The sequence below is a fragment of the Lygodium microphyllum genome, chromosome 28 (genome assembly GCF_053477565.2).
Source record: "Lygodium microphyllum isolate KBCC chromosome 28, Lygodium_microphyllum_v1.1.10, whole genome shotgun sequence".
Classification (NCBI taxonomy): Eukaryota; Viridiplantae; Streptophyta; class Polypodiopsida; order Schizaeales; family Lygodiaceae; genus Lygodium; species Lygodium microphyllum.
In genome coordinates this window covers 68,643,524-68,670,008 of record NC_141162.1, presented here as the reverse complement: position 1 = coordinate 68,670,008, position 26,485 = coordinate 68,643,524, and the positions used below count along the sequence as shown (strand labels likewise).

The 26,485-nt window shown below is 45.0% G+C and overlaps 1 protein-coding gene across 9 annotated transcripts in view; it reads left to right on the top strand.

Moving 5' to 3' along the window:
- Nucleotides 1-26,485, top strand: part of LOC148011569 (RNA polymerase II C-terminal domain phosphatase-like 1) — a 108,383-nt gene that overhangs the window by 58,183 nt on the left and 23,715 nt on the right. For 8 of the 9 annotated variants that reach the window (XR_015689267.1, XR_015689265.1, XR_015689268.1 and 5 more), the window contains exons 7-16: nt 12,506-12,611; nt 12,739-12,831; nt 14,931-15,551; nt 15,632-15,695; nt 15,798-15,916; nt 16,067-16,120; nt 16,198-16,294; nt 16,658-16,911; nt 17,057-17,134; nt 17,217-17,282. Coding sequence is in view for 5 of the 9 variants with exons in the window: in XM_087669936.1 (XP_087526062.1) it covers nt 12,506-12,611; nt 12,739-12,831; nt 14,931-15,551; nt 15,632-15,695; nt 15,798-15,916; nt 16,067-16,120; nt 16,198-16,294; nt 16,658-16,911; nt 17,057-17,134; nt 17,217-17,282 (1,552 nt within the window). In the remaining 4 variants the exon portion in view is untranslated. The remainder of the gene's footprint in view (nt 1-12,505; nt 12,612-12,738; nt 12,832-14,930; nt 15,552-15,631; nt 15,696-15,797; nt 15,917-16,066; nt 16,121-16,197; nt 16,295-16,657; nt 16,912-17,056; nt 17,135-17,216; nt 17,283-26,485) is intronic. The other variant, XM_087669935.1, reaches the window with a different exon arrangement.

Sequence of the window (26,485 nt, the reverse complement as noted above, 5' to 3'; positions counted from 1 at the left end):
GGTAATCCGCTCACCCAAGACATGAGGAAGTGGGACATTGCCTTTGCAAAGAGTAGGAACAGGTACGGGGCTAGGAGGCAGCCCTGTCGGACCGATCTTTCCGGCCGAAACTCCTCCCCCTACCTACCACCTATGAGAATCTTGTTGGTGGCCGATCTGTAGAGTGCGGAGACCCCACGAATCCAAGCCTGGGGGAAACCCAACGTCACCATGGTGCCTTCAAGGTCCCAGTCCACCCTGTCATAAGCTTTCTCAAAATCCAAGAGTAGTATGGCCAGTCTCTACCCACTGTGCTAGGCCCACTCCGTCGCCTCAAAGAAGGTGAATACATTGTCGAGGATGCTCCTATCCTGGACAAAGCCTGTTTGTGTGTCATGAATAATGTCTGGAAGCATAGGGCGTAGTCGCCTACCAATCATCTTTGCCAGTGCCTTATAGGCCACTGACAATAAGGTGATCAGTCTCCACTAGGAAAGTTTCAACGTATCACCCCCTTTGGGGAGAAGATTGATAAGGCCTGCTGAGAGACTCCTTGGCATCTGTCCTGAAGTGAAAATCTCCTGGAATGCCATCAATAGGGGTCCTTCACCACCTCCCAGAATGTAGTGAAGAAGGCCTTAGAGAGGCCATCCTCTCCCAAGCATTTCTGCCCATCCTATGTGTGGAAGGCCTCCTCGAGTTCCTTCTCTATGAAGGGGGCTAGGAGGGAGTGTCCCATCTCCTCTGTGACAAGGGACGGGATGTGATCCCAAACTTACTGTTTTCATCGCTGTCCTCTGGCTGAGGTTGTTTCCTGCCGGAAAAGGCGCTTGTAGTAGTTGGTGGCAATCTCCATCACCTCGTCTAGGCTAGAACTAGTCCTCCCATACTGATTTCGAAGGTTGCGTATCTGCTCTCCTGAGGTGCGAGGCTGGTGCACCTAGAAAAGCTCCCTACACATCCTGTCTCCTTTCCGCGCCTAGAAAGCTGCTGAGATGCGGAAAGAAAACTCTGAGTGCCTATTCTCAAGGCTAGCAATGGCAGGTCGCGCGCGCACCTCCTGTGCTTGGAGGATGGGATCCCTTGGTGTCTCTTGTAATAATCTCTGTGTGGTTGCAAGGTCCCACCGAAATGCTCTCTCCTCATCCTGGCTCCGCTGCCTGGCTTGTATGGCTGTCTCTTGGCATATACTGCTCAACTTGGCTAGGATCTCTGCAACCTCCTCTCTCCTGCCCCACTCCTTGGTCCAAATCTGCTCAAACTGTCTCGTCACCTCCTCCCTCCTATAGATCGAGTCCGGGATCTGATAGGATCGTGCGTCAAGGGCAGATGTTGGAGGATCAAGTGTCAGGAGAACCAGGCAATGATCGGATAGCGTGGTGCCTGCCAACTGCCCGATTCGGCCTCTGCGAGAACATCCCCACTCTCCCACATAAAACCTGTCCAAACGCTCTAGCAAGATACTACCTAGCCGGCTATATCTCCAAGAGAAATCCAACGACCTCTCCCTCTTGTGGAAGGCAGGATCTTTAGGCATCGCGTGCTCCTATTGCTAGTAGGAAGACCTTCCATGTCTCTTGCTCCTCCCCAGTCATGCCGTGGTAGTTTCTGGCTTTGCCCTGCTGGTTCTCTAAATCCTCCAGGTTGTTGAAGTCTCCTCCAACGATCCAAGAGTCCACCTCTGGGAGTCCATCTGCGATCTCCAGCCAGAACCTGTTGCATGCCCTAACCTTAGTAGGGGCATAGACATTGAGGACTCCAAGGCAAGAGTCCCCAATATCCAATTTGATCCATAGAACCCTCCTTGCCACTATCGTCCCATGGTCTCGTACATAGGCTGTGAGACTCGCACCAATAGAGGTGCATACGCCTCTGCTCCTGCCGTGGGCACCGATGGCGTGCTCCTAGTAAGTGTGCGAGCTGCCCGGGAGTACCTTCCCTACCCTCTGAGCTTGGGTGGGAGTGAGCTTGTGCTCATGTAGAAGTAAGATGTCGATCCGACCGGCAACGGCAGGTTGTAGCTCTTGCAGAACAATCAACTTTCTGGAACCACGTGCCCCACTATAGTGGAGGCTATTTACGTTCCAAGATGCAAGGTGTAAACTCAAGAGGAAATCTGTGATTGACCAAACAAGTATCTGTTCGGTGTGGAAGCTGCAGACGAAGAAGAGGAGCTATGAGGCATGTGGATGCGCTTCACTGCTGGCATGGATGGTGAACTCCATTCCCCCATGGTAGCCCTCGGAAGTACCATGGGGGTGATAGATGCGCTTGGTGGTACCACCAAGGCATTAATCAACCAAGCTGAGAGGTGAGACTCCGTACATTGGTAGAAACGGGCCGCTTGTGCCAAGGGCCACTCAATCACATCTATTGGCACTCTCCACTGTGGGGGGGCTCGAAAGATAATGCTCAAATGAGGAACCTTGGCCCTTGCCCACCAGTTGATGTCCATCATGCAGCCCGGCCACTGCTGGGAGAAAAGTGTCAAACCCCCTTTTCCCATCCACTGGGAGATGTGGTTTGCCACTTGGCTCTTCACCTCCTCCTCTACCTCAGTCGTCGTCCATCCTCTTGTGTGAGAAGATTCCCACCTCTAAGGGTAGTGAGAAAACTCCACGCTCCGCAACTCTCAAATAAGACCACGACCCACCGCGAAAAAACTCCTGCAATAGTAGCTACGCCTGTCTCGGGTAAGTGTGGCGTGCGGCATGGGTAGATGAACTAGTGGTTGTGTGAGGGAGGAAGGGTTGGAGAGCCGATGGGTGGAGGATGTCGGCGTTCAGGGCTCCTCATCTCTTGTTGGGGGGGGGGGGGGGGGGATGGGCGTTTGGGGCTCCTCATCTCCTGTTGGGGGGGCGGGGATGGGTGAGGGAGGGGTCGCCTGAATTGGGTGGGGATCAAGAGGGGGGGCCCCGGGGCAGCAGGGGTGATGGTGGGCGGGGTGAGGATCGAGAGACGGTAGGGGGGTTGGAGGCACCAGGCGGGTGTGGGGGGGGGATCTGTTTCTGGGGGAGGGGGGGTGTATGCTAGGGTTGGGGAAGGAGCCGTGGGGAGGGGGTGGGGGTTGTGGGCCTTGAGGTGAGGCGGCCTGAGACGCCTCTGTTGGAGGGGGGATGCTTGCTCTCCATCACCCTATCATGGTTGTGTTTGAGGAGCTCCCTGTGGTCTCCCTCTTTGTCCTCTTTGTACTCTTGTGAAACCGTCCGCATTCATCTGTGGGCTTGTCAGCAGAGCCGTCCTCGCACCGAAGCGCGTGCACTCTGTTGCATGGTGCCCAAAGTCATGGTAGTGCTGGCACTGCCCTGGTTGCCCAGTCACAATGACCTGCTGCCTAAAGGAGTGTCTGCCTGCCTCAATCTCTAGGAACTCTGGGATATTCTTGACCCCTTTCACTGCCACCCGTACCTTTGGGACTCCTGTGGCTGTCACTGCATCTGCGAAAGACGCGGGAAGGACAGTGCCGAAGAGTCGTCCAAAGTCTTCCACCAACTGGCGATACTCTATCGCCAGGCTGGGGAAAAGAAGGGTGATCAAGTGCCGAAGAAACTTGTTGTGGAGTGCAAATGCCTCCACAGTGAAGCCACTGTACCAAGGACCATTTATATGACCCCCTTCTTGGACGCATGTGGTGAACTGGCAAGTAACTCATGTGCTGCGTCTGCTGAACTGAGCCGAACCGTGAAGATCCCTTGGCCCATTAGGACCGCCTCCACAATCTGCGTTGTGCCGATGTGTAGCGTGGAGTGAAGCCAGTCCCAAAGCTGGGCTCTGGTTGGTGAATGTGCTATCACCTGACCATAAATCGCTGTTTCCTTTAGCTCCAGCTCTTTAGCTTGGATGGCTAAGAGCTGCTCCTCAAAGACGATGACACGCAAGGTGTTTGATTGGGGGCACTCGCTGAATGCGCCTGCGTCTGACCAGAGGTTTCCACTGGACGTCCCTTTTGAAAAAACTACCAATCACGTTGCAGTGCTACCTGAGGGGGAGAGTTGCTGCAGATGGAGGGAGCAACTAGAAGGTGGGGGAGAACGATGGCGAGGGGGGGGGGGGGCAGCAGGGTAGGGAGTGGATATGGCAGGGGGGGCAGTGCTAGGGAAAGGGGCCACGGGGGAGAGGGTGATGGGCGGGGGGGGGGGGGGGGGAGGGTGCTCAATGGCAGCGGCCGACAGGGCGGGTGCGAATAGTTGGGGCGGGGGGTTGAACAGTCGGGGCGGGGCGAGACAAATAGTCAGGGTGGGGCAGGCGTGGGCAAATGGGGCGGGCTGTTGTGAGTAGTCAAGGCGGGGGGGGGGGGGGGGGAACTCAGCGTGATGGGCGAGCTGTCAATCAGGCGCGACCAGTTGGGGGCGGGTGCGAGCAGTCGGGGTGGGAGGCAGCATTACGATGTGACGGGCAGAGTTGGCCACACACAGAAACTCTCTAGGATCGATTTTCTTTTAAATAAACTAGGTTTCTTCATTAGTTAACCATGTTTTGGGGCTGTTTAAGTAAAGCTAATGCATTTTTAGCTCAACAATGGCCTGCTTTTGTAGAAACTTAGAGAACTCGTGGGAGGTAAACTCACCACTAGAATCACTCTTCATTGTATCCACACGATGACCAGTCTGGTTATGAACCAATAGCACCTAAGCACTGAAATAAGTGAAGGCATCCGACTTGTGCTTGAGGAAGTACACCCACATGTAACTAGAGAAATCATCTACTATAAAACAGAAGTGCAACGCGCCATTTAAGGCGGCAGTGGATATGGGACCACAAAGATCTACATGAATAAGCCTAAGGGATTCTGCAGCATGTGTGGTAGACTGATGAGGGAAGGATGTACGATGCTGCTTACCTAGCTAACATGCTTTACAGAGCTCTTGAGATAGTTTTAAATGTGCAAGGCCCTTAACCATTCCCTAATGCGACAACTCATAAAGAGAGTTATAGCGAAGATGTTCTAAGTGAAAATGCCAAGGGCTCTCGTGTAGTAGCCAAGGCTTGGAAGTGATGGAACTGTGAATCATCGACAATCGGCTTGGTAAGAAAATGGATCATGTGGTAAAGGCATTAGGTCATGCCTTGCCGCGAGCAATTACTAAACCAATTTGAGAGTCTAGAACCTTGACAGTAGTCACTATGAGGAAAACAAGTTGCCCCAAGTGACAAAGCTACTAAATGGACAATAAACTCACCCCAAGCTGGGGGACATGATAGACATCATCTAGTGAAGCTAGATTCGGACCCTAGTTAGTGGAAAAATTGATGTGACCTTAGGCTTGAATCTTGATTGTGGAGTTGTTTCCTACACGGAATGTCCTAGCTGCAAGGGCTTGGTAAATGAAAATGTCCTCTATAGGAGTCATGTGATGGGTAGCTCCATTGTCCACAAGTCAAATAGGTGCTGATGTGTTCGGTTGTGACAAGTGAGCCTCTTCAGTAACATCGTCGGGAGGCCACTCGCAAATGTGAACAAGACTTGCATCTGATGTCTCTAAGGAGATGATGTGGGCCTTTGTAGACCAGTTAGACAAACCCTCTGGAGGTGAGTAGTTCACCGACTATGATGGTTGTCTAGTGGTAGTGTGGGTTTGGCCTCGCCATTGCCCTTGGTAGGGGTTGCCACCACATTGCTTCCCTTGTTGGGGGTTACTCGATTGGGGTGCGAGGGTTTGATTCTTAGATTTTGGCTATGTGCCTCTTTGCTTAGATTGACACTTATCATCATAATGGCCACCCTTTTGACGATGTTGACAATACCGATTCTTCTTAAGTACATTCTGTCGTCCAGATTTAGGAGTTGAGTGCGTGGTTCCTTGGGATTTACTAGCCTTGTTTTTATTTTGATTTTGATTTGAATTTTGTTTGCCCTTGCCCTACTGTCCTTTCTGAGAAGATACAACGAGAGTCCCTCTTCTATAGAGGACGTGCTATGAAATTGATTAAATAATCATGCATATTACAACAATTGACACTTAAATTCATAAAATGTGGGCATTTGAGGCTGTGAAATCACCTGCTACAAAAAATGGAAATATTTTCGTGTTAACTTGTTAATGAACAGGGTAACTTGATCGTCAGAGGACTTAGGAACCCTAGTGGTTGAGAACTCGGCGAGAAAATACCGATTGAAACCAACCTTCCTCCTCGGATAGGGTGGTAAATAACTTGATTAAGTACTAATGACAACAGTCTTAAAATTCACATATATTGAAAATTCACACTTACCACTTTAATGTTGGACATTGGATCCTCTATTGTCCCTAAAATTGGCGTCCCTTGCGGTATTTCTTTATCCTATATTTCAAATGGAAGGAGTATAACTGAGATCCTTTGATCTTCTATGCTAATCCAAGTGCCTCTTGTTGTCAAAATTGACCAGCAATCCTCCAAACCAATTTGCCCTTTAGTTTGCTTGGGGATTGGCCTTCATCGTACTCTTTGAAAGACAAATTCAGCCCCAAATCCGATATTGGATGGCTGGCCTCTTGAATCTCCTTGAAATTCCGCAATTTTAACTGTTGGAATTCAAGTGCCTACAATTTTGAGTACGTATGCCGAGGTGACTGTCAAACTCTAATTTCTGCTTTAAATTAGGGTTTACAGTAAGAGATTGATTGAAATCCCTTCCATTGATGGCTCAAACTATTGGAAAATGCTGAGATAACTTGAGAGATAGTTGGGGGATGAGAGAGAATGCTATAAGGATAGAAATTTTAGAGTTTTATTGCGAGAAACACTGAAAAACTGTCGATGCTTTGCTCAAAGAGCCATGGAAGTTGTTGCCTATAGTTTGGGACCACAGAAAGACTGCTGCCCCCTCTTTATGATGTTACTTGCACCAGAAGGACCTTGGGTTGTATTCACCTACTCCTGGAGGGCTCCAAATTGTTGTCACATGCTGTGGACTGATCCTTGGTGTTTGCAAATCACATTTGCAGCCTCTCCTTGCTCTCTGAAAGTCTTCTTTTCTCTCACAATGGTTGGAATAGTCTTCCACCAACCCATAAAAAACGTTTTTTTCACTTGCATGGGCAAGTTTTGCCAAGTGGCAGCCTTTTAATCCCATTTTTTAGCATTATCCAACTTATTAATTTAATAATTATTCTAGTGCTCAAAAAATTAATTTCACGAAAAAATAATTAAATTGGCTAGGCCAATTTGTCTTTCAAGTATGCTTGAGCAGTTATTGACTCTTAGATTGGCATTAATTAATTAATTAATGCCTAATCTCTAATGTCACCATTGATATTAGTAGCCAATAAATTGGTTTAGGCCCAAACCTAACATTGGGTACCACCTCGTTCTTGTTAGACATAACTTATCTTAACTTTTGCCTTTGACACCCACTACATCCTCGGGCTTGTTAGCATAAAATAATTGCCATGTGTATCACATGTACTAAACAATCTTGCACGTTTGATTAATAACTTATTCAAATGTTATTAGCAAGATTAAAACATCTCAAAATTTCACGCCCTCATGACATCGATACTTAGCCAACTTGACTTTCAAGTCATCCTTGTTAGTGATTCTAAAATTTTGGAGCTATGATCCAAATTGATGCAATGGGTCCTATCTTGAGCCGCATACTGGACAATCAAGTGTGTCACAACCCTCAGAAGCTAAGTCGAAATGCTTAAGCTGAGAGTGAAACTTAGACAATAAGCCTTGCATAGGCTTGACAACAACGGAGGCATTATGAGTCTTCCATGAGTGGACGACCTTGTATGAAACAAGTGCGAGATCAAGTTGGGGTTTCAACCCTTGCACTAAATCCCACAAGTTTTGAGAGTCTAAGACATGTCTTGTCAAATTAGACTAAGTGGTGTAGTTTGATCCGTTGAAACAAGTCTTGTCATTAAAAGCATACTTGGCAGATGAGGATCTAGAAACATGAGGTGTCTGTGAAGATGGATAGGTGGGGTAGGGTGGAGGATAAGATAGTGTTGGTGGTGGTGGATAAAGAGGAGGGGGTATTGGTGGATAGGCAAAAATAGGTTGCTGATGTCCAATGAGTGCCGATTGCTGCAAAGGTACTGAAATGAATATAGGCCCATATGGTACGATAGGTGGAGGTGGAGGTCCTGGGATATGATAGCCATGTCCAAATGTAGGCTAGGGCACAATATAATGACCGGATGGTCCACTAGATAATGCCATAGAGGCAAACAACGGTACCAAACGATCCACACTCAAGTATGTTTAGGATGCACTTCCAGAGGGAAAACTTGAAAGTGTGTGTGGAAGGTTGAGTCTCCATCATAGGTACACCACTTGGAAATAGGTATGTAGAAGTCCTAAAGACTATGCCTAAATATATAGAATCTCTTAGTGTGGTGTGTGGTGGTAAATGTCATGCACTTAAATAGAAGCTGAAAGGAAGGTATAGAGGAAGATGAGGGAGGGATGGATGAGAGCCCAAATGGATTGGTGATAGATGTTGTGGAAAACATGGTTGGCTTCTTTTGTCTATTGAATACATTAGATGAGGATGCACCTACTCCAAATTGACCATGTGAAATAAAATCATTTGAAGGAAAAGGAATGGAAGAAATACTCACAAGTTCTTCTTTTAGCTTCTTATATAGTTTTGAGTTCATAAAGAAATACATGTCTTCTTTATTACTCGGAAACCAAAGGTTATTTTGAAGAATCCCTTCTTGACAAGCATCCCACACGATCCAATAGAAAATACTGAATTAGTTGGCATAGAATTTGACATATTGGGGTTCGTACATGGCATTGGAGAAAAGTAGTACTGTGGAAGTGGATTGTAATCCGAGCCAAGTTTCACTTGCGGATAGCCGGTCTGTAGTGGAGATTCTGAAGGTCCTATAAGATCATTAGTTCTATGCACCAAATCTAAAGGAGATAACTTAGGCTTACCTTCAACTTCATGCTGAGCCCTATGCATAAGGACAAGATCATACATAGTGGCAGATGTTTGATATGGTTTGTGGACTTTGCGTAGTCCGATGGTTCTCCGCCCATGTTAGATCGGGTAGTAGCACACAATTAGGGTTAGGGTAACTCAGAGATAGTGAACAAAATGAGTAATGAAGTGAATGACTATTGAATATATAGTGCTCATGTAGCAAACACACCATGCAATGAATATTGAACCTTGAACTCTCTTATTATTGGGATCAAGGTAGAGGTTATGAGCTAGAGAGTGTGTGGTAATCCGAATGGATCTTGAAACACAACAAGGCCGCTAGACTTCTCTTGGGGATACAAGCAACTAGGTGGAGTCCTGCTGGAGCGGTTGGACAGGTTCTATGTGGAAGAGCGGGAATGCTCTCGTGGAGGCCAGGTAGGGCAGTTGGCAGGCACCACATTGTCCCCGATCACTACCTGGTTCTCCTCACACTTGATCCCCCAACATCAGCCCTAGACACACGACCCTGTCGGATCCCTGGCTCGATCTATAGGAGGGAGGAGGTGAAGAGACAGATTGAGCAGATCTGGACCAGGGAGTGGGGCAGGAGGGACTGGATCACAGAGGAGGTGGCAGAGGTCCTAGCCGAGTCGAGCAGTATCTGCCAAGAGGCAGCCCTATAGGCCAGGCAGTAGAGCTGGGAGGAGAGGACACTCTAGCAAGACCTTGCAGCCACGCATAGGAGGTGCGTACGCGAGTAACCATCACCAGTCTAGAGGATAGACACTCGGAGTTCTCATTCCGCACCTCAGCAGCCTTCTGGGTGTCCGAAAAGGGGACACGATGTGTAGGGAGTTTTTCCAGGTGCACCAACCCCGCACCTTAGGAGAGCAGATACGCAGTCTTTGGGATTAGTATGGGAGGACTCGTTCCAGCCCAGACGAGGTGATGGAGATTGCCACCGACTACTACAGATGCCTTTTCCGGCAAGAGATAGCCTGAGCTAGAGGACAACGATGTAGAAAGCAGGTCTGGGATCACATCTCGTCCATCGTCACAAAGGAGATGGGATGTTCCCTCCTAGCTCCCTTCACAGAGAAGAAACTAGAGGAGGCTTTCCATACATAGGATAGGTAAAAATGCTTGGGAGAGGATGGCCTCTCTAAGGCCTTTTTCACTACCCATTGGGAGGTAGTGAAGGACCCCTTACTACTGGCCTTCCAAGAGATTTTTACTTTAGGACAGATGCCAAGGAGTCTTTCGGCAAGCCTCATCAGTCTCCTCCCCAAAGGGGGAGACCGGTTGGAGCTATCCCAATGGAGACCGATCACCTTATTGTCAGTGGTCTATAAGGCACTTGCTTTCATGCGTTGAACAGTAGCAAATGCAACCAGAGAGGTTGGATCTAATGCAGACATGCAATGAGGAGAGAGAAAGACTAAAAACGTAGGTACATGAGGAGAGAGAAAACTAGGAAACATCTGGAGATAGTAGATGATCGTGCAAGAAGTGTAGGCGACAACTGGAGGAGTGAGGAACTTAGCAAATGCAGATTTTGGATGATGGCAGCACTGTCTCACTGATGGCGATAGATCCAATTGATGATGCCAACAGCAAATGCAAGTATCAAACAAGAGGTGACAGCTTCGGAGTACCAAGCGACAGCTCCTAGATGCAAGCGATAGCTCACAGGTGGGGTCAGAGATTGGAATCAAGCACTAGATGGTAACAGACAGCAATGGAAAGCTCTGACTGCAATGTCCTTTGCGAACAGGTGTGGGTAACAAAGATATGGTTCTTGAAACTTGCAAAAATAAGATTAAGAGAGAGTGGTGGGCTGCATGCCTATTTATATAAAGTTTGGGGCACCCAAATTAGGGTTTTACATGTGGAACACAGTAACTCTTTAGGATCGTGTTTCTTTTTAAAGTAATAAGGTTTATTCATTAATTCAGCGTGTTTTGGGGCTGTTTAAGTTAGGCTAATGCATTTAACCTCAAGCATGTGCTGTTGCCCTTTGATTAAGGAAGGATATCCTTTATCTTTTTGCTTTGTGGTTGATGTGGGTTAAATATTGAAGTGGTGAATACTCCTTCTCTAAGGGGGTGCTCTAGTGAAGTTTCAGGCATTACCAGGATTGGTGGTGCAAACATCTTCCCAAAATAGCATGACCTGTCTCTAAATTTTTGTATCAACTGTTTACTCTTTATTCTTTTTTGAGGGGTCATTTGCAGCAAAACGGCTTGAATAAAAGTTATATTGAGTTTGGTATACTGTGTGACTTCATCAGTGCATAATCTGTCTATTGTTTTCTTTAGAACCTCTACAATGAAGTCATGCATCTGGGCCGTGTAAGCAGTATGTAAAATTGATCCTTCAATGCCAACAGTGTAACATGCAGTAGACTAGGGGAATGTGGCAGCCCTATGGACATTTTTGAGCATGCTTGCTAAAGTTTGGGGAAGGCTTTGAGCACTTTAAGCTAGTCGACCAGTCTCATGGTAGTTCTGATATCACATTTTCTTCTTGGTGCATTTTTATTTGGTGTTGAATGTTTTGTTTGTTTTTTCTCACTCCTGCTCTCTTTTTGCATTTCTTGATTGCCTTCGGGGATGTTTTCTGGCCTTCCTCTTCAATGCCTTTTTGCATTCTTGATTGCCTTCGGGGTTTCAAGGCCAAATGTTTCCTGACCTTCCTCTTCAATGCCTCTCTTGCTCCATGATGCCTTGCTCGTCTTGTGGAGACACTGCTCTAGCCCTATCAGATGTTCCTTGTTCTTGCAACTTGCCATTTTACAAGGATTTGAGTACTTTAAGGAAACCTGAACCCTAAGACAGACAAGGTGAAGTCTTAATTCTAACTTTATCTTTATATATGAAAGTCTGTTTATATTATTGTAATACAATATACTCTGTCTAAACTGAATGAGACAGTAGACATTTGGTTACATTCTTTTATGAATGTTAGGCAAAAAAAAAGACTAAACCCATATATGGAAGGTAGCTAGTAGTCTTAATGCTAGAGAGTGGAGGGCATTCATAATGACACTAGACAAGATTTACAAAAAACATGGAGTGGGGAAATCTCCTCTTAGACACAAAGCACAATAAGTTTCTTGGTGACATTCATTGAATGCCGTTTTGGAGATGTACGAGCATCCCAAACATTCATGTTAAGCATTTGTATGTTGTCTGCTTACCTGCCTTTTCTTATGGTGCAAGTCATAAGAATGCACGAAACCAACCGAACTACAATTTTAGTATTTGTACTATTTTGTATCTTTCATGAAGATAAAAAGGATTTGTGATCAAGACATCGAAAAACGGAGGCCAACAAGGCACATTTCAATGTAACTACTAGACATCTCAAGGGCTAAGCAGGCCTAAATAATCTTCTTTTTTTCAAATTGAAAGGTCTTTCTTGTCTGAGTGATTAAAGCTATCTTGAGGACACATGTCATAATGGACAGCTCTATAGCATGCATTATTTGTAGACTAGCACTAAAGTTTGCTGTTGTGGCTGTTGGATACTTGCAGTTAAATGTAACCTAGAACTGATAAACAAGTTTAGTGATCTCTCTCTCTCTCTCTCTCTCTCTCTCTCTCTCTCTCTTTGGTGGCTTAAATTGGTGAGATCTCTGAATGGCTGGGGACTTTGCAGGGACTTTGATGAAGGCCTTTCAAAGAGAATGGCTGAGGTGGATTATGATGCTGATGTATCCAGTTTGCCTCAACCACCTGTCCTTAGTAACTACTTGGTTGCTGAGGTAATGAACAGTCTAACTTGCTTCATGTACATAAACATTGCCCCCTCGGTATTTCTCTATGGGGCATAGAAAGGCTAAACGAAAGTGCAGGAAATTTTCTTATTTCTATCTTTTTAATGTAGTGCAGGAAGATACAGGGCCCGTGGATGAGGCAGCAAATGGCATTAGGATGTTTCCGGATGGCATGACAGATACAGAGACTTCATCAAGTTTGACTGAAGTATACTCCTTTCCTTTTTGTTTTGGAAAAATTTTAAAGATCAACCAAAAGAGGATGATGTCCAATATTACAGCTGATTTTAATCTCCAGATCAGTAAACCAAAGGCTAGGCCTTTTTAAATGATGACTGTTACAAAAAAGTCAGAGCTGGGTTACCTGTTTGTGAGTGATTTTTAAGGATAGTGTGGCAACGAGCAGCCTGCAGTTCCTCTTGGATTAACCAGGTCTTGAACTTGGTCCCGAGTCCACAAGTGCACAATCACCTTGTCACTTTCAATGTTGGTCTCTTACCAGCTTTAAAGTATTTGTAAATGCATATGAATACTTCAGCTTGCTAAACTGTAAAAATGACATCATAATTTCGGCCTAATTTCATGGAGCATTTGCCTTGACAATTGTCTTGCATAGTCCCCATGCTATCCCACACTGTTCTCTCACAAACTGAAGGATTTTTCAATGAAATTGTGTGAACGTGACGAAGTTGTCTATTAAGTACACAAGGCCTGAGATCTTGGAGGAGAAGAGTAAGTTTCCGTTAGTTGTTTTGTAATAACTTGTTTTAATGATAATGATATCTAGATTAAGAATAGTGGCAATACCTGTTGTAGATAAAGTTATAGAGCTACCCAATGGATTCCCTATGTTGAGAGGAGAAGGTTAGCTACTATCCTGATTCCTCACTCTATACACGTAGTTAGCTTGTGTTCCATGGCTACTCACAATTGCTGTTGCAAAGAAGAGAAGAATAGGTTTCTCCATACACATTGATTAGCTCATGTTTGATGGCTAAAACCTACAATCGCTGGTGTATAGAAGAGAAGAATGGATGTTTCCAAACTTGGGTTGCTCAAATGAGAGAGAAAGAGACCCCAAATAGTTAAGTCAACTTTCTAAACGAGTCACTGGTTTTTCATTCAAGACTCGAATTGATTAAGGGCTAACTAATGAATGGTTGATTAATCATAAGTGAGCTCCATTGCATGCCCGGTGTCAAATTCTTCATAGTCAATGGTATGTACTATGGTCACTATGCCAAGCGCTAGGGGTAATAGAATTAAGTTTATTTTAAATAAAAATCTTGGTGAAATTAAATTAAATCATGAAGGTCATTTCTCATTTTGGCGACATTTTCTTGGTTTTCAATTTGGAAGTTTCAAATGTCTTTCCAACACCTAATGCATACCTAAAAAACTTGCTTAGGAACATGGGATATTGGACTAGATAGAATTGGTAGAGGCCTAAAGGAGGGCGTGGTGGGGATTGGAGAAGAGAGAAATCTTATCTTTGAATTTGAACCTCCCGCAAATAGTTGGACAAGGGGGGTAGTAGTTAACAGTTCTACATCTAACTTTGGAGAGAGCCATATTAACATCGTTAAGCCACTCCATCTTTAATGGCTGTTAAGGCCCAATCTTGATTAGGGGAGATCAAGCTCCTGGCTACCCACTTAGCAGCTAGCCTGTCAGCCACTGTCAAAATGTGATTTTCTTTGGCGCCCAATGTCTTATGTAGGATGGATGCTTGTATTCCGTGTGTTTTAAGGCCTGAAATGGCTAGTTTTGTGAAGAGAACGATGTAGAAAATCTTTTCTCTGATTGCTCCCTTATCTTGCTGTAGTTCAAATTTCTAATTATGGCTGGACCACTGGATCTATAAAATTCCATTAACCTTTCTTTCTCAACCATAATTTAGGACTTAAGTTTGCACAATCTAGTCGGATTTAGAATTCTGAGTTGTCGATTAGCTACCTGTTTTGCTGGGACCCTCTTTCAGTCAAGTCCGAGCTAGCAGATATTTTGTAGGTTTTTTGCGCTTGACCCCCCACTAGCATTCAGCCACTTCACCTTTGTTTTTCAAGTTTTCCAACATGTTTTTGCTTTCATCAATGTACTCAATGTATGTGGGTCTACTACAGACCTTAGGCCTGGAGTTGTGTAGAGTAGGTTTAAGGTAAAAAAGAAATCTGCTCTTGTGAACAGGTCATATCTTACGTCTAGTTGCTTGACTGGTCTCTGAGTACTGATGGCTAGTATACATTCATGTTTCAGCAATATTAGGTGTTCTTTTCACCTGGTTCAACAAAGTCTCACGCATTGTAGAATGCTTTACAGGTTGCAGGTGCTTCTGCACAGTTTCAGAATAATAACAGAGAAACTGAAGGACAGAAGACTGTGTCTATGCAACAACCTTCTTCAGTTGTACTGCCTTCCTCCCTTCAAAAGATGCAGCCATCCTTTGGTGAAGCTCAAGTTGATGGAAAGCTGAAGTATTCATGTCTCCAAACTGACATGCCAATACTGAGACCAATAACAGGATCATCAGAGTCTTTTGAGGCTTCACGCCAAAGTTCACCTGTACGAGAGGAAGGGGAAGTTCCTGAGTCAGAGCTGGATCCAGACACACGTAGGAGACTACTCATTTTGCGACATGGACAAGACACTGAACACCATGAGAATGTTCAGGATAATTCCATAGATCCACCGTTTTCCACAGCAGCAACTTTGCATTTGACAAACCTATCACCTGCACCTGCTGGGGGTTGGCTGGGAGCAGAAGAAGAGTTGAGCCCCAGACAACTGTCGAGGTCATCATCGACATTGATCTTGGAGCCAGAATCACCATCTTTTGGGAAGCAGCATTCTCATCTTCAGTCCTTTTTTGGATCAGAGGTTTTGACTGTTGATGGAAGCTCTATCGACGGCAGGAATTCTGTAGAAGAGGTAGTGTATGTAGCAAGAACTTTCAAATACATGTCAATTTAATGTATCTTTTGATTTTTAATCCAAAACTATTGCATCAGCTGGTGTTTCTAGGAGATGAAAGGCAAAGATCCGAAGCTATTCTCAGGGGGCATGTACTTCCAGGTTATAATTTGCGTACTGCCTTTTTTGTTGCTCAATTTTTCAAGGTAACATGATTTTATATGCTCATTCAGAGCAATAATGAGGGTTGGTTTTGGTTTGCAGAGAAAGATGGATCATCATTCTCAAACATCTCAACTCTTCAGATGAGAACAGCTCCCGGAACAGGCACCCCCAATTCTGTCAATGTTTTGCAGGAGATTGCTCAAAAGTGTAACACACGGGTGAGGCTGAAGTTTTTAATAGATTGCAATTTCACTTACATTCACCCTTGTAACCTACTGGGCTCTGATTCCATCATCATTACAGTGAGTTGAATATCCGTTGATCCTTTTTTACTTTGTTTGTGCCAATGCATACTCTGCTTTTTCCAGTTGGAATTCAAGTCTTTGTTGAATACCACAAAGGAGCTGCAATTCTCTGTTGAGGTATGTTTGATTTTCTGTTGTTTGCTGGCTGAGCTTTTATTGCTGAGGTGTATTATATACATATAGTGCGAGTGCAGGTTCTTTTTGGTGGGGAGAAGGTGGGGGAAGGTATTGGAAGGACAAAGAAAGAAGCTCAACATAAGGCTGCAGAGAACTCATTAAGGTTCATGGCAAGTAAGTTCAGCTTTCTTTTTGTGACCTCTATGGCCTTCACCTTTACAATCAATAACTTCTGTGCATTTGAACCTTCAACCTTGGCTCCATATTTCTAGTGTCCCACATTCAGTTTGAATGATGAATGGAGACTTTTGCTCAGATCCACGATTCCATGTGGATGCTGTGTGTTCTCAATACTATGCCAGACTTTTTCTATTTCATTTACCGACATCGTTTACCAGTTTTTCAGCTTTTTCCGTTTACTCTCCTTTGATCCTTCTCCTGTCAGTTTGAGAAATGGCGTTGATTCATACATTTTGAAGAGAATACTTGTTGATATTGATGCATGAAATTTTAATATGCTGATTTGTCATATGGCAGGTCAGTTTATCTCTCATCCTACCCAAGCAATAACTATCCTTGGGCATGCATCTGTAACGAATCCCTATCCAAGTGATGAGCCTACCTTGCAATGGAACTCTCGAGATCCTAGATATTTGGCAAGACTTGCACCATTGAGAGTGGATGAAGATATGCCTACTGCTAGCACTTCAGGACAGTCCAAGCTGTCTGAAGTACACAGTGTACGAGAGCCAAGTAGGGCCTACAACCCTGTTGCAGCTCTGAAAGATCATGTAAGAAGACTTTATCACCCACTCGAGTTTTTGTCTAAGAATCAGCAGAGTCATCAGTGCAAATATAAAATCATTATTTTGATCTTATTATCTTTGCAGCATTCACATAGTTCCAGTGCTTACTCAGTTTTTTGAATGAAATCAGTGTACCATTGAGGGCATCAATGTAGTCTTCAAGAACCCATCCCCATCTGAACTCCAACCACAGGGGTTTCTGTGTCAGGTACTGTTAGCTATATGCACCACCCCCATTTTGCAGCTGTGTCAGGTGGAATCTCAACAATGATCAATGCACTTCTTGACAGGTCGAAGTTGCTGGCTCCTTCATGGGGAGGGGAAGTGGGCGAAGCTGGGACGAAGCTAAGCAGCAGGTATATTTGTGTTTGGTAATGTGTAATACCTTTAGCTTGGGATGTGCTCAATGCATATTGGTTTGAAACATAGTTATTGGAAACACCCTGAAACTCAACGTATTTGCCATTTCAACATTCTTGTTTCCAATTTCGTTTCTGTTTCTATCTTTGCGTTTGTCATCCATGTATTTACTGGAAACTCCCAATTTTCACCGTTTTTGTTTTCATACCTGTCTCTTTCCATTTCCCCGTTTCCCACAACTATGGTTTGAAATCCTAGTGCCAGTTCTCTACAAACCCAAACAAGCTGCTTATCTGGACAGTCAAGTTTCTATTAAAAAGGATATACCCTTGTCTGGTCATAAAGTAAAAACACGCACTTTCTTGGTACAATTAAAAGCATGCAAGATGTTGGTGCTCACTGGCTGCCGTTGCACCTCCTACTAGGGGGTATGGGGGAACTGCTTCTCTGATCCTTCCTGAGCCTTTGTAGCTCACTTTGTGACCTCTCTCAAAGTGGATAACATCTAGCCTGGATGGCTGTGATTTGCTATGTTAGAGATGTCTTTGGCTGTGTGTTCTTCTTGCAAATACGGCTGTCATTATGTCATTGAAAATTTCAGAGCAGGGATAAAATCCACGGAGTGCCTGAAGACCCTGATAGCCAATCTGCCTGTAGAAGTTTTGCAACCTAATGATGGGAATCAAGCAACAGCACCCAAAGAGAATACAAATATCATATCTCTTGTGCAAGTTCTGCAGTGTCTGAATCTCAGTATGATAGAAATAAACTGTTTCCGCTGTACTTATATATACAGGAAATAGATCTGTGTGTGTGTCAGGCATAAAAACAAGGCTTATGGAAATATTGACCCAAGGCAATGATATGAATGGGGTACATTATTGGTTTGAAGCTTCTTCCATTGAAGAAGTGGCAATATGACAATGGATAATGGGATCTTCATCTTTTTTGTAGCTAGAGAGCTTGCTCATTCCAGGTCCTTATTCACTAGGTTATGGAGTTTGGGTTCTTGGTTAATATCAGTGAGGAGGTTGGTTGTTCACTATAGTTAGGTACGATATGGTACAGTAGGATCAAATATGGTACTAAATGGTATCTTAAGTTTTCATAAGGTACGGTACCATATTAGTATGAATTTTTTTAAAAATTTATTATTTTGGACTTAAGATAATAGAATAGATGTTTCAAGTTTAAATAGCAATGCTGTTTGAGTATATAAGATGAACTTGAGGGTAATATGCCAAAACATTATGCTACATGTGCAACATGTGCTAATGTTACCTACAACTTATAACTACATAGATGGGAGTGGATACCTCATACATGAATGATCATACAAATAAGAGAAGTGCAGGCTTGAGAGAGAGAAGGTTGAGAGAGAGGGAGGGGCTAGAGAGAGAGAGAGAGAGAGAGAGAGAGAGAGAGAGAGAGAGAGAGGGAGGATGGCGACCTGACCTTCCGTTGACCCTGTTGATGCCTGCACGCGTGAAGTGCAGGCTTGAGAGAGAGAAGGTTGAGAGAGAGGGAGGGGCTAGGGAGGGAGGGAGTTGACGAGGACAGAGCGATGGCGACCTGACCTTCCGTTGACCCTGTTGACGCCTGCACGCCTGCGGTGTCCTGCTCTGTGTCAGCGCGCAGAGCTGAGGCAGCCACGTAGAGAGAGAGAGAGAGAGAGAGAGAGAGAGAGAGAGAGAGAGAGAGTTGACGATTACGAAAAAAAAAAAAAGAGAGTTGACGAGGACGGAGGGATGGCGACCTGACCTTCTGTTGACCCTGTCGACACCTGCACGCCTGCGGTGTCCTGCTCTGTGTCAGCGCGCAGAGCTGAGGCAGCGGCGTAGAGAGAGAGAGAGAGAGAGAGAGAGAGAGAGAGAGTGAGAGAGAGAGAGAGAGAGGATGGCGATGGCGAATCTGCTCGTGCCCTGGGGTTCCTGCTACGGCGATTTTTCCTACATCTCCTGCGCGTCTACGGCAGCTCGTCGACTCAGTTTCTGATCCTGCACATCCACACGTATTTTGGGGTGACTCTACAGGCAGTTCTGTTGTTGCAGACTTGCGATAGCCTGGTTCTACAGTTGCGCGGAACGTGCAGGCAGAGAGAGAGAGAGAAAGAGCCTGCGCCGTTTCTGCCTTCCATCAGCTCTGTTTTTCCCTGTCGTCCTGCGAGCTCTGTCCCTTCACGCTTGCAACCTGTCATCAGTACTTGCCTTCCGTGACCTCTGCCCGTGTACGCTTGCCACCTGTTCGTGTGGCACCCAGTTCTTTCCTGAGACACAGATGCCTTGTTGGGAGAAGGGACAGCTCTGTCCTAGACAGAAACAGTCCTGCTGTCCGGGCAGTCTTCAGCACACCCTGCTTGAAGGTCGTCTTACTTGCGGATTGTGGCTCTGCATCTGACCTGCACAAGTGGTGATACAACATGGCTGCTCTGGATATGGCCTTTATCGACCAAACGGTGGCAGCCCTTGGTCCGGATTCTGATATAGAGGAATCAGATGATATGGTTCCTTGCACAGAGGAGATGCCCCCTAGTCCTGATTTCCAGCCTGTGGGCAAACGCACCAAGCATACTTCGGAAGATACAATGGATCATCAGGAACGTTCTTATGCTCAGGTTGCTTCTGATTCTGTGGATTCTCAGGATGTTGACTGGGAGCATTTGTTGGAGTTTGCCAACACTCTACTTGGTGATTATGTTCAATATAATCATGAAGCGTTTTCTGTCTCTGGAATTGAAGATGTTCTGGAAGCCACTGTGGACCCGAAAAATGTCTTGCGCTCATTCTCAGTGTTTTATGAACGTGCTGTTATACTCTTCTTCACTGATAGGATCCCAGTGCTTTCCCATATTTGCCAGTGGTTGCAAAGTCTACTACAAGGGGAGTGTGTTGAAGAGATTTTTGTTGGGCACTGAGGCTTTTATGAGGTGCTGTTGAAATCTGAGAAGCATCGTGCCGATTTGTTGTCTAAGCTGCCATTGTTCTTTGATCGCTGTTTGGTCCATGTTTTGCCATGGTGCTCAATGGCAGATTTTCAGCGCCTGCTTCAACGTGAATGCCCGGTGTGGGTTGAAGTGGAAAACTGTCCCCCCGGCTGTCTATTGGCCACTGTTAAAGGATGCCATGGCCGTTGTAGGCACTGTTTTGGTTCCCCTGAGCCTCAGGGCCATGAATCGTAACCGTTTGTGCATGCTATGGGACACTGCTCGGAAAAGGCCTGCTTGGTTACGTCTTAATTGCTCTGGCATGCATCCTTTGTACTTTCGTTTGAAATGGGGTACCTTTGCAGGGCATTGTTTTTCGTGTGGAAAATTGGGGCATTTAATGGCCGAATGTCCAGCGAAGCAACCAGCTTCAGATGCTGAGCATGTTTTGCCTCCAATGGAAGATATGGTGCTTGATGCTCCGTCGCAGGATGCGACCCAGTCACCTAAAGTTTTGGATAAAGGCAAACATGTTTCGGGTTTGGATTCCCGTGACAATGATTGGGTGGATGTACGTGCAAAAAAAGGTAAAAGGTTTGATGTTGGCATGGCGGATACTGTGCCTAATGCTTCACAAGATTCCTTGGGTACTTATACGCGCAGGAAAGACATGTTGTCTCCAGAGCACACTACTTATGCTAGGGTTTCTTCGGCTCCTCGCAATTAGCCTACTAAGAAAGTATATACGGATGGTCCCAAGGGCCCATCTGCTAAGTTGGCTTTTGATGCTAGAGGTAATGTGATTACCCCATGGGATCGTCGTTATCCCTGTTCCATCCCCGAGACAGTGGATACACCATCTACCTCGAAATTTGGCCGTCAGAACTCTTTTGCCGTGTTAGCTGATTTTCTGGATGAGGGAGTTCTTGACATTCTAGCAGAAAAGGTTAAATCAAGGCAAGCCTTGCCTCGTTTTTGATTTTCTTTTTTGAATACACATGAAGATAGCCACGTGGAATGTGCGAGGCATTTGTTCTCGCAATAAGCAACATGCCATGTGGAGTTTATTGCATGAGAATCAGTGGGATGTCTTGTGTGTTGTTGAGCACAAGAGTCACGGTGAAGCAGGAAAAGTTGCGGATTGCCATGGCTTTCGCTTGTTTTATGCAGGGACACATGCCGTACACTATTCTGGTGTGCTTATGATTGTCCATGAGAAATATCAGCCGGTTCTTATTAAAAATGATGTACATGGTCGTTTTGTGATGATTGAAGTTTTATTTGAAGGAGAGATCTTATGGTTACTTGGGCTCTATGCTCCAAATGACCCTTTATCCTGCCGAGATCTTTGAAATACTTTGCAGACCTCCTTGTCACTTGGCAGATGGGGTTTTTTGATGGGGGATTTTAATATGTGTGTTGATCCTTCACAGTCCACATCAGAACATTCGGTGATGGACGGTCCGGAAAGCCGTGTGTGGAATACGTTTGCTCTTACCGTACTTAAGCAAGATCTCTGGTCATGGCTACACCTTTCTTCTACAGGGTTTACTTTTCATTTGGCACAGTATACAACTACATGGTCGCGGTTGGACCGCATGTACATCATGCAGGATGATGCTTTTCTTCTTGAGATGCTGGAAATGAAAGTGTTGCAGCAATATGCCTTGTCGGACCATTTTCCTCTACAGCTTGAGATACTTGTTCAACCCATTGCACCTTTTAAGCAATTTCTGGACAGACTCCCTTTGCGTTTCAACTCGTCTTATTTGAAGCATTCAATCTTTCAGGGTTATATGAAGCAATTGATTGATAGATTTTTATTGGACTTCTCCTCTTAGGGCAATGCTTCTTTTGAACGATTGCTCTCTAATGTGTAGCGGGTTGTTCGGCAATATGGGATCCATCATGCCTCTCTTTGTTGGCGGCGTCGATAAGCAGTGGAGGAATTATTGGCTTTGGTTCGTTCTCTACTAGTGGAGACTCCAGATGATGTATTTCTGCTGCCATTGGCTATGCGTTTGGCTGATTTTATTAAAGAGTTTCAGTTGAAATCTTATTAGCAGGCCAAATTGCAAAATTTGACTGAGAATTTGCAAGACAATGCTTGTTAGACTCATAAGTTCTTTCGAGCTCTCCATGCATCGCCTGCTCGAGAGAATATGACTAGACTCCAGGATGCAGAAGATCAAATGGTCATTGATCCTCAGACTATTGTGAATATGTGCAGGAATTATTTTCTAGACCTTCTTGGTTCTACTCCTTCACCTTCGGACCAAATTACTCATGCCCGCTCAATTTTCTATGATTTGGTCGGCAATCAGGTTCCACATGACATGCAAACTACTTTGGAGACAGATATTCGTGAGGCGGAGGTTATGGATGTTTTGTTACACTTGCCCAAGGATAAAAGTCCTGGTTGGGATGGTCTCACCAATGAATTCTTTGAGGCTTTTACTACCCAACTGGTGAAACCATTGACGGCTATGTTTCAGCAGGTTTGGGAAATGGGGTTCATGCCTTCCTCATGGAAAGGACTTATTAAATTGCTTCCAAAAGTTCTCTCGCCGTCTATGCTGAAACATCGGCGACCAATTTCTTTGATGGATTCTATGTATAAAATCTTTTCCAAAGTAATGGCGAATCTGCTCCATAAGCATCTTCCTGCCATTGTGCATCCTCTTCAATATGGTTTCATTAAGGGTTGAAACATTCTGCATAATGTCTTAAATGTGCAAATGGCTATTGACTATGCAAGGCACTCTAATTAGGAGGTGGTATTGATTCAATTGGACTTGGAAAAGGCTTTTGATTATCTCGACTGGTCTTTCATTGCAGAACTTATGTCTACCATGGGCTTTGGTACTCGGATGTCTCGTTTGATCTACACCATTAGTGTTGAGGCTTCTTCGTGAGTTATGCTGAATGGTGGTGTTACGGAGCCATTTGTCCTTGCACGCTCTGTGAGACAGGATTGCCCTTTGAGTCCTCTCTTTTTTGCTCTTGCGACTCATCCGGTTCTTTCGATGTTATCTCATATGGCAGCTTCTACTCAGTTGGCGGGATTGTCTCTTCCTTTTGGTTAGCACTTCATTAGTCAATTCTTGGCTGATGATAGCTTTATGATTTTGCGTGCGGACAAGGATAATCTTCGCAGAGCATTGGATGTTTGGACTCTTTTTGGTCATGCTTCTGGCCTTCGTATCAATGCTTTGAAATTAGCCATTCTCAGTTGTACGGAGTCAGATTTACAGTCATTGGACTGGCAGGGAATGGTTGTTCCCCGTGGTTCCATTGTCAGGCACCTTGGGTACACGTTGGGTGTTGATGTTCGGCCGAAGCAACTACTTCAGTGGATTTCATAGAAACTCGAAGCTAAGTTTCTGTATTGGAAGTCGCAGGCTTGGCCCTTCCATGTTTGCCTCAAAGTGGCTCAGACAATTATGTTGCCAATGCTCACATATTTCTTGCCACTGCTGCCTTGGACTAGTACTACATTGAATGCTCTGACTCAGTACATTCGTTTCATGTTATGGAAGGACTCCTTGCATGCAGGCATTTCATGGATTTATCCCAAAACGCATTGGTGGTGGGGCTATTTTGGATGCCGAAACTCATATGTTGGCACTCCGTTGTTTCTTTTTCGTGCCATGTGCTTGAATCATCACTCGTGGGTCTTTATAGCTCGTTATTTTCTTGAGGATCATGGACTTGTGCATGGTAATACCCAAATTCGGATCTCCTGGTGGCATGTCCTTAATGCAGTCTCGCGGTTTTCTAGTCCTCTATCATCCCTGCTTGCTCATTTGGTATGTTCCTGGAATTGGCTGTCCAGAAGGCTCAGTGGCATCCAACGGAGGACCGCTTAGCTACTAATTTTTTCCAACTGGAACTCTTGGCAGCCTCGCGATTACTTTCTTGGGAAGGTAAACATGAGCTCAGACCAAAGTTTAACCGCATGGCACGTTTGGGCTTGACTTCAGTTGCAGATGCCACCCTTGCCAGCTGCAATGTATTGATATCGTTTCGTACAGCTAGGTGGCTTTTCAGGATCCCTCGTAGATGCCGTAATTTATGGGGTTAGCTTTTGATGGTGCTCCAAAGCAGACAACCCTTTCCTGCCCTTGCTTTGGATCGTCCTTGGCAGGACTGGGACCTTGCAGGCCAGCTGAATTTGGAAAAGGCTTCAACTAACCGGGTGTATCATCTTCTGATTAAAGATCATCAATGGCTGCTTACTAAAGCTAACACTGTATGGGGTTTGCGTAAATCTCAGTCATGGTGGAAGGTAACTGTGATGGAGGGCTGGTTGAACAAGGCACCTTTCAAATGCAAGGTCTTTCTTTGGAGGGTGATGATTGGTGGTCTTCCTCTTGCTTCAGCCCTTTCCAAGCGTCAAATCTCCAACGGCAATTGTTTCTTTTGCACCACCAGTGTGGAATCAGCCCGCCATCGATTTATTTCTTGCCCTCTTGCTAAGAAAATCGGGTCATTCTTATCGGCAGTTTGGTGAGCAGTGGTTGGCTTCTCGTTAAGCCCTTTTGATTGGGTTTTTGCGCGGCCCAAATACCCCACACTGGCTCAGTCGCATATGAAGATCTTGTTTCACTTTCTTAGATACTGGGGTTGTTGGCACAATTGGACCATTCGGAATGCTTTTCTTTTTGATTCGGCCTATAATGTTCGGGGATATATTGCTAGGCTTAAAGGCCTTTTGCATTTGCAGATAGATCTCCTTCGGCACTCTGACTCCTTCCCTCGGGAGGACTTACTTTCCTGGCATATGGCAATTTCCTCTGCGTCTTTGCCATGACTTCTTGTAACTCTTTTGTCGTTTACTACTTTAGAGAGAGAGAGAGAGAGAGTTTACACATGATGGCTTAGAGCCATCGTGTATCTTGTAATTATGGAAATTTGTACATTTTTTTCGTAATTAATACAATTAGCTTTTAAGGAAAAAAAAAAGAGAGAGGGGGGGGGGGGACTTGGGGGAGAGAGAAATAAGACAGACGTCCCTGGCAGGACTGGGACCTTGCCGGCCAGCTGAATTTGGAAAAGGCTTCAGCTAACCAGGTGTATCATCTTCTGATTAAAGATCATCAATGGCTGGTTACTAAAGCTAATACTTTATGGGGATTGCGTAAATTCCGGTCATGGTGGAGGGTAACGGTGATGGAGGCCTGGTTGAACAAGACACCTTTCAAATATAAGGTCTTTCTTTGGAGGGTAATGATTGGTGGTCTTCTGCTGGCTTCAGCGGTTTCCAAGCGTCGCATCTCCAACGGCAATTGTTTCTTTTGTATCACCAGTGTGGAATTGGCTCGTCATCGATTTATTTCTTGCCGTCTCGCTAAGAAAATCTGGTCTTTCTTGTCGGCGGTTTGGTGCGTGGTGGTCGGTCTCTCGCTACGCCCATTTGATTGGGTTTTTGTGCAGCCCAAATACCCCACACCTACACAGCCACATATGAAGATCTTGTTTCACTTTCTTAGATATTGGGGCTGTTGGCATAACTGGACCATTCGGAATGCTTTTATTTTTGATTCCGCCTCCAATGTTCAGGGGCATATTGCCAGGCTTAAAGGTCTCTTACTCTGGCAAATAGATCTTATTCGGCTCTCCGACTTACTCCCTTGGGAGGACTTACTTCCCTGGCATATGGCAATTTCCGCTGCGTCTTTGCCATGACTTTTTGTAACTCTTTGGTTGTTTACTTCTTGTAGCAAGAGAGAGAGTTTTTGCAAACGATGGCGCAGAGCCATCGTGTATCTTGTAATCATGTAAACTTGTACTTTTTTCGTAATTAATACAATTACCTTTTACGAAAAAAAAAGAGAAATAAGACAGAAAGAAGAAAAAAAAAGAAAGGAGAAAGAAAAAATAAAGTTGTAGGCTTGGGGGAGAGTGGCCAAAAAGTATCTATTTTTTTGTACTATATCATACGAATATGTACCATATCGTACCATATGGATTGGTCCATACTATGTATGGAGACAACCTTGATATTCACTAGGTTATGGAGTTTGGGCTCTTGGTTAATCTCAGTGAGGAGGTTATCCAACAGAGGCAGTCCACTTGTTTAATTGGGCACAGCTGGACAGATTATGGCAAATCAAAAGTAGCACAGTGTCGTGCCAAATTAGGTTAGGTCCAAGGTTAGGATAGAATGTACACTGTTATACATGTTCGATCTGATATGTTGTTTGTGGTTGTGCTTCACAAAAATGTGAAAAACTCTCGGCCAACGGCATTTCAAAGCCAAAGCTGAAAGTAAAA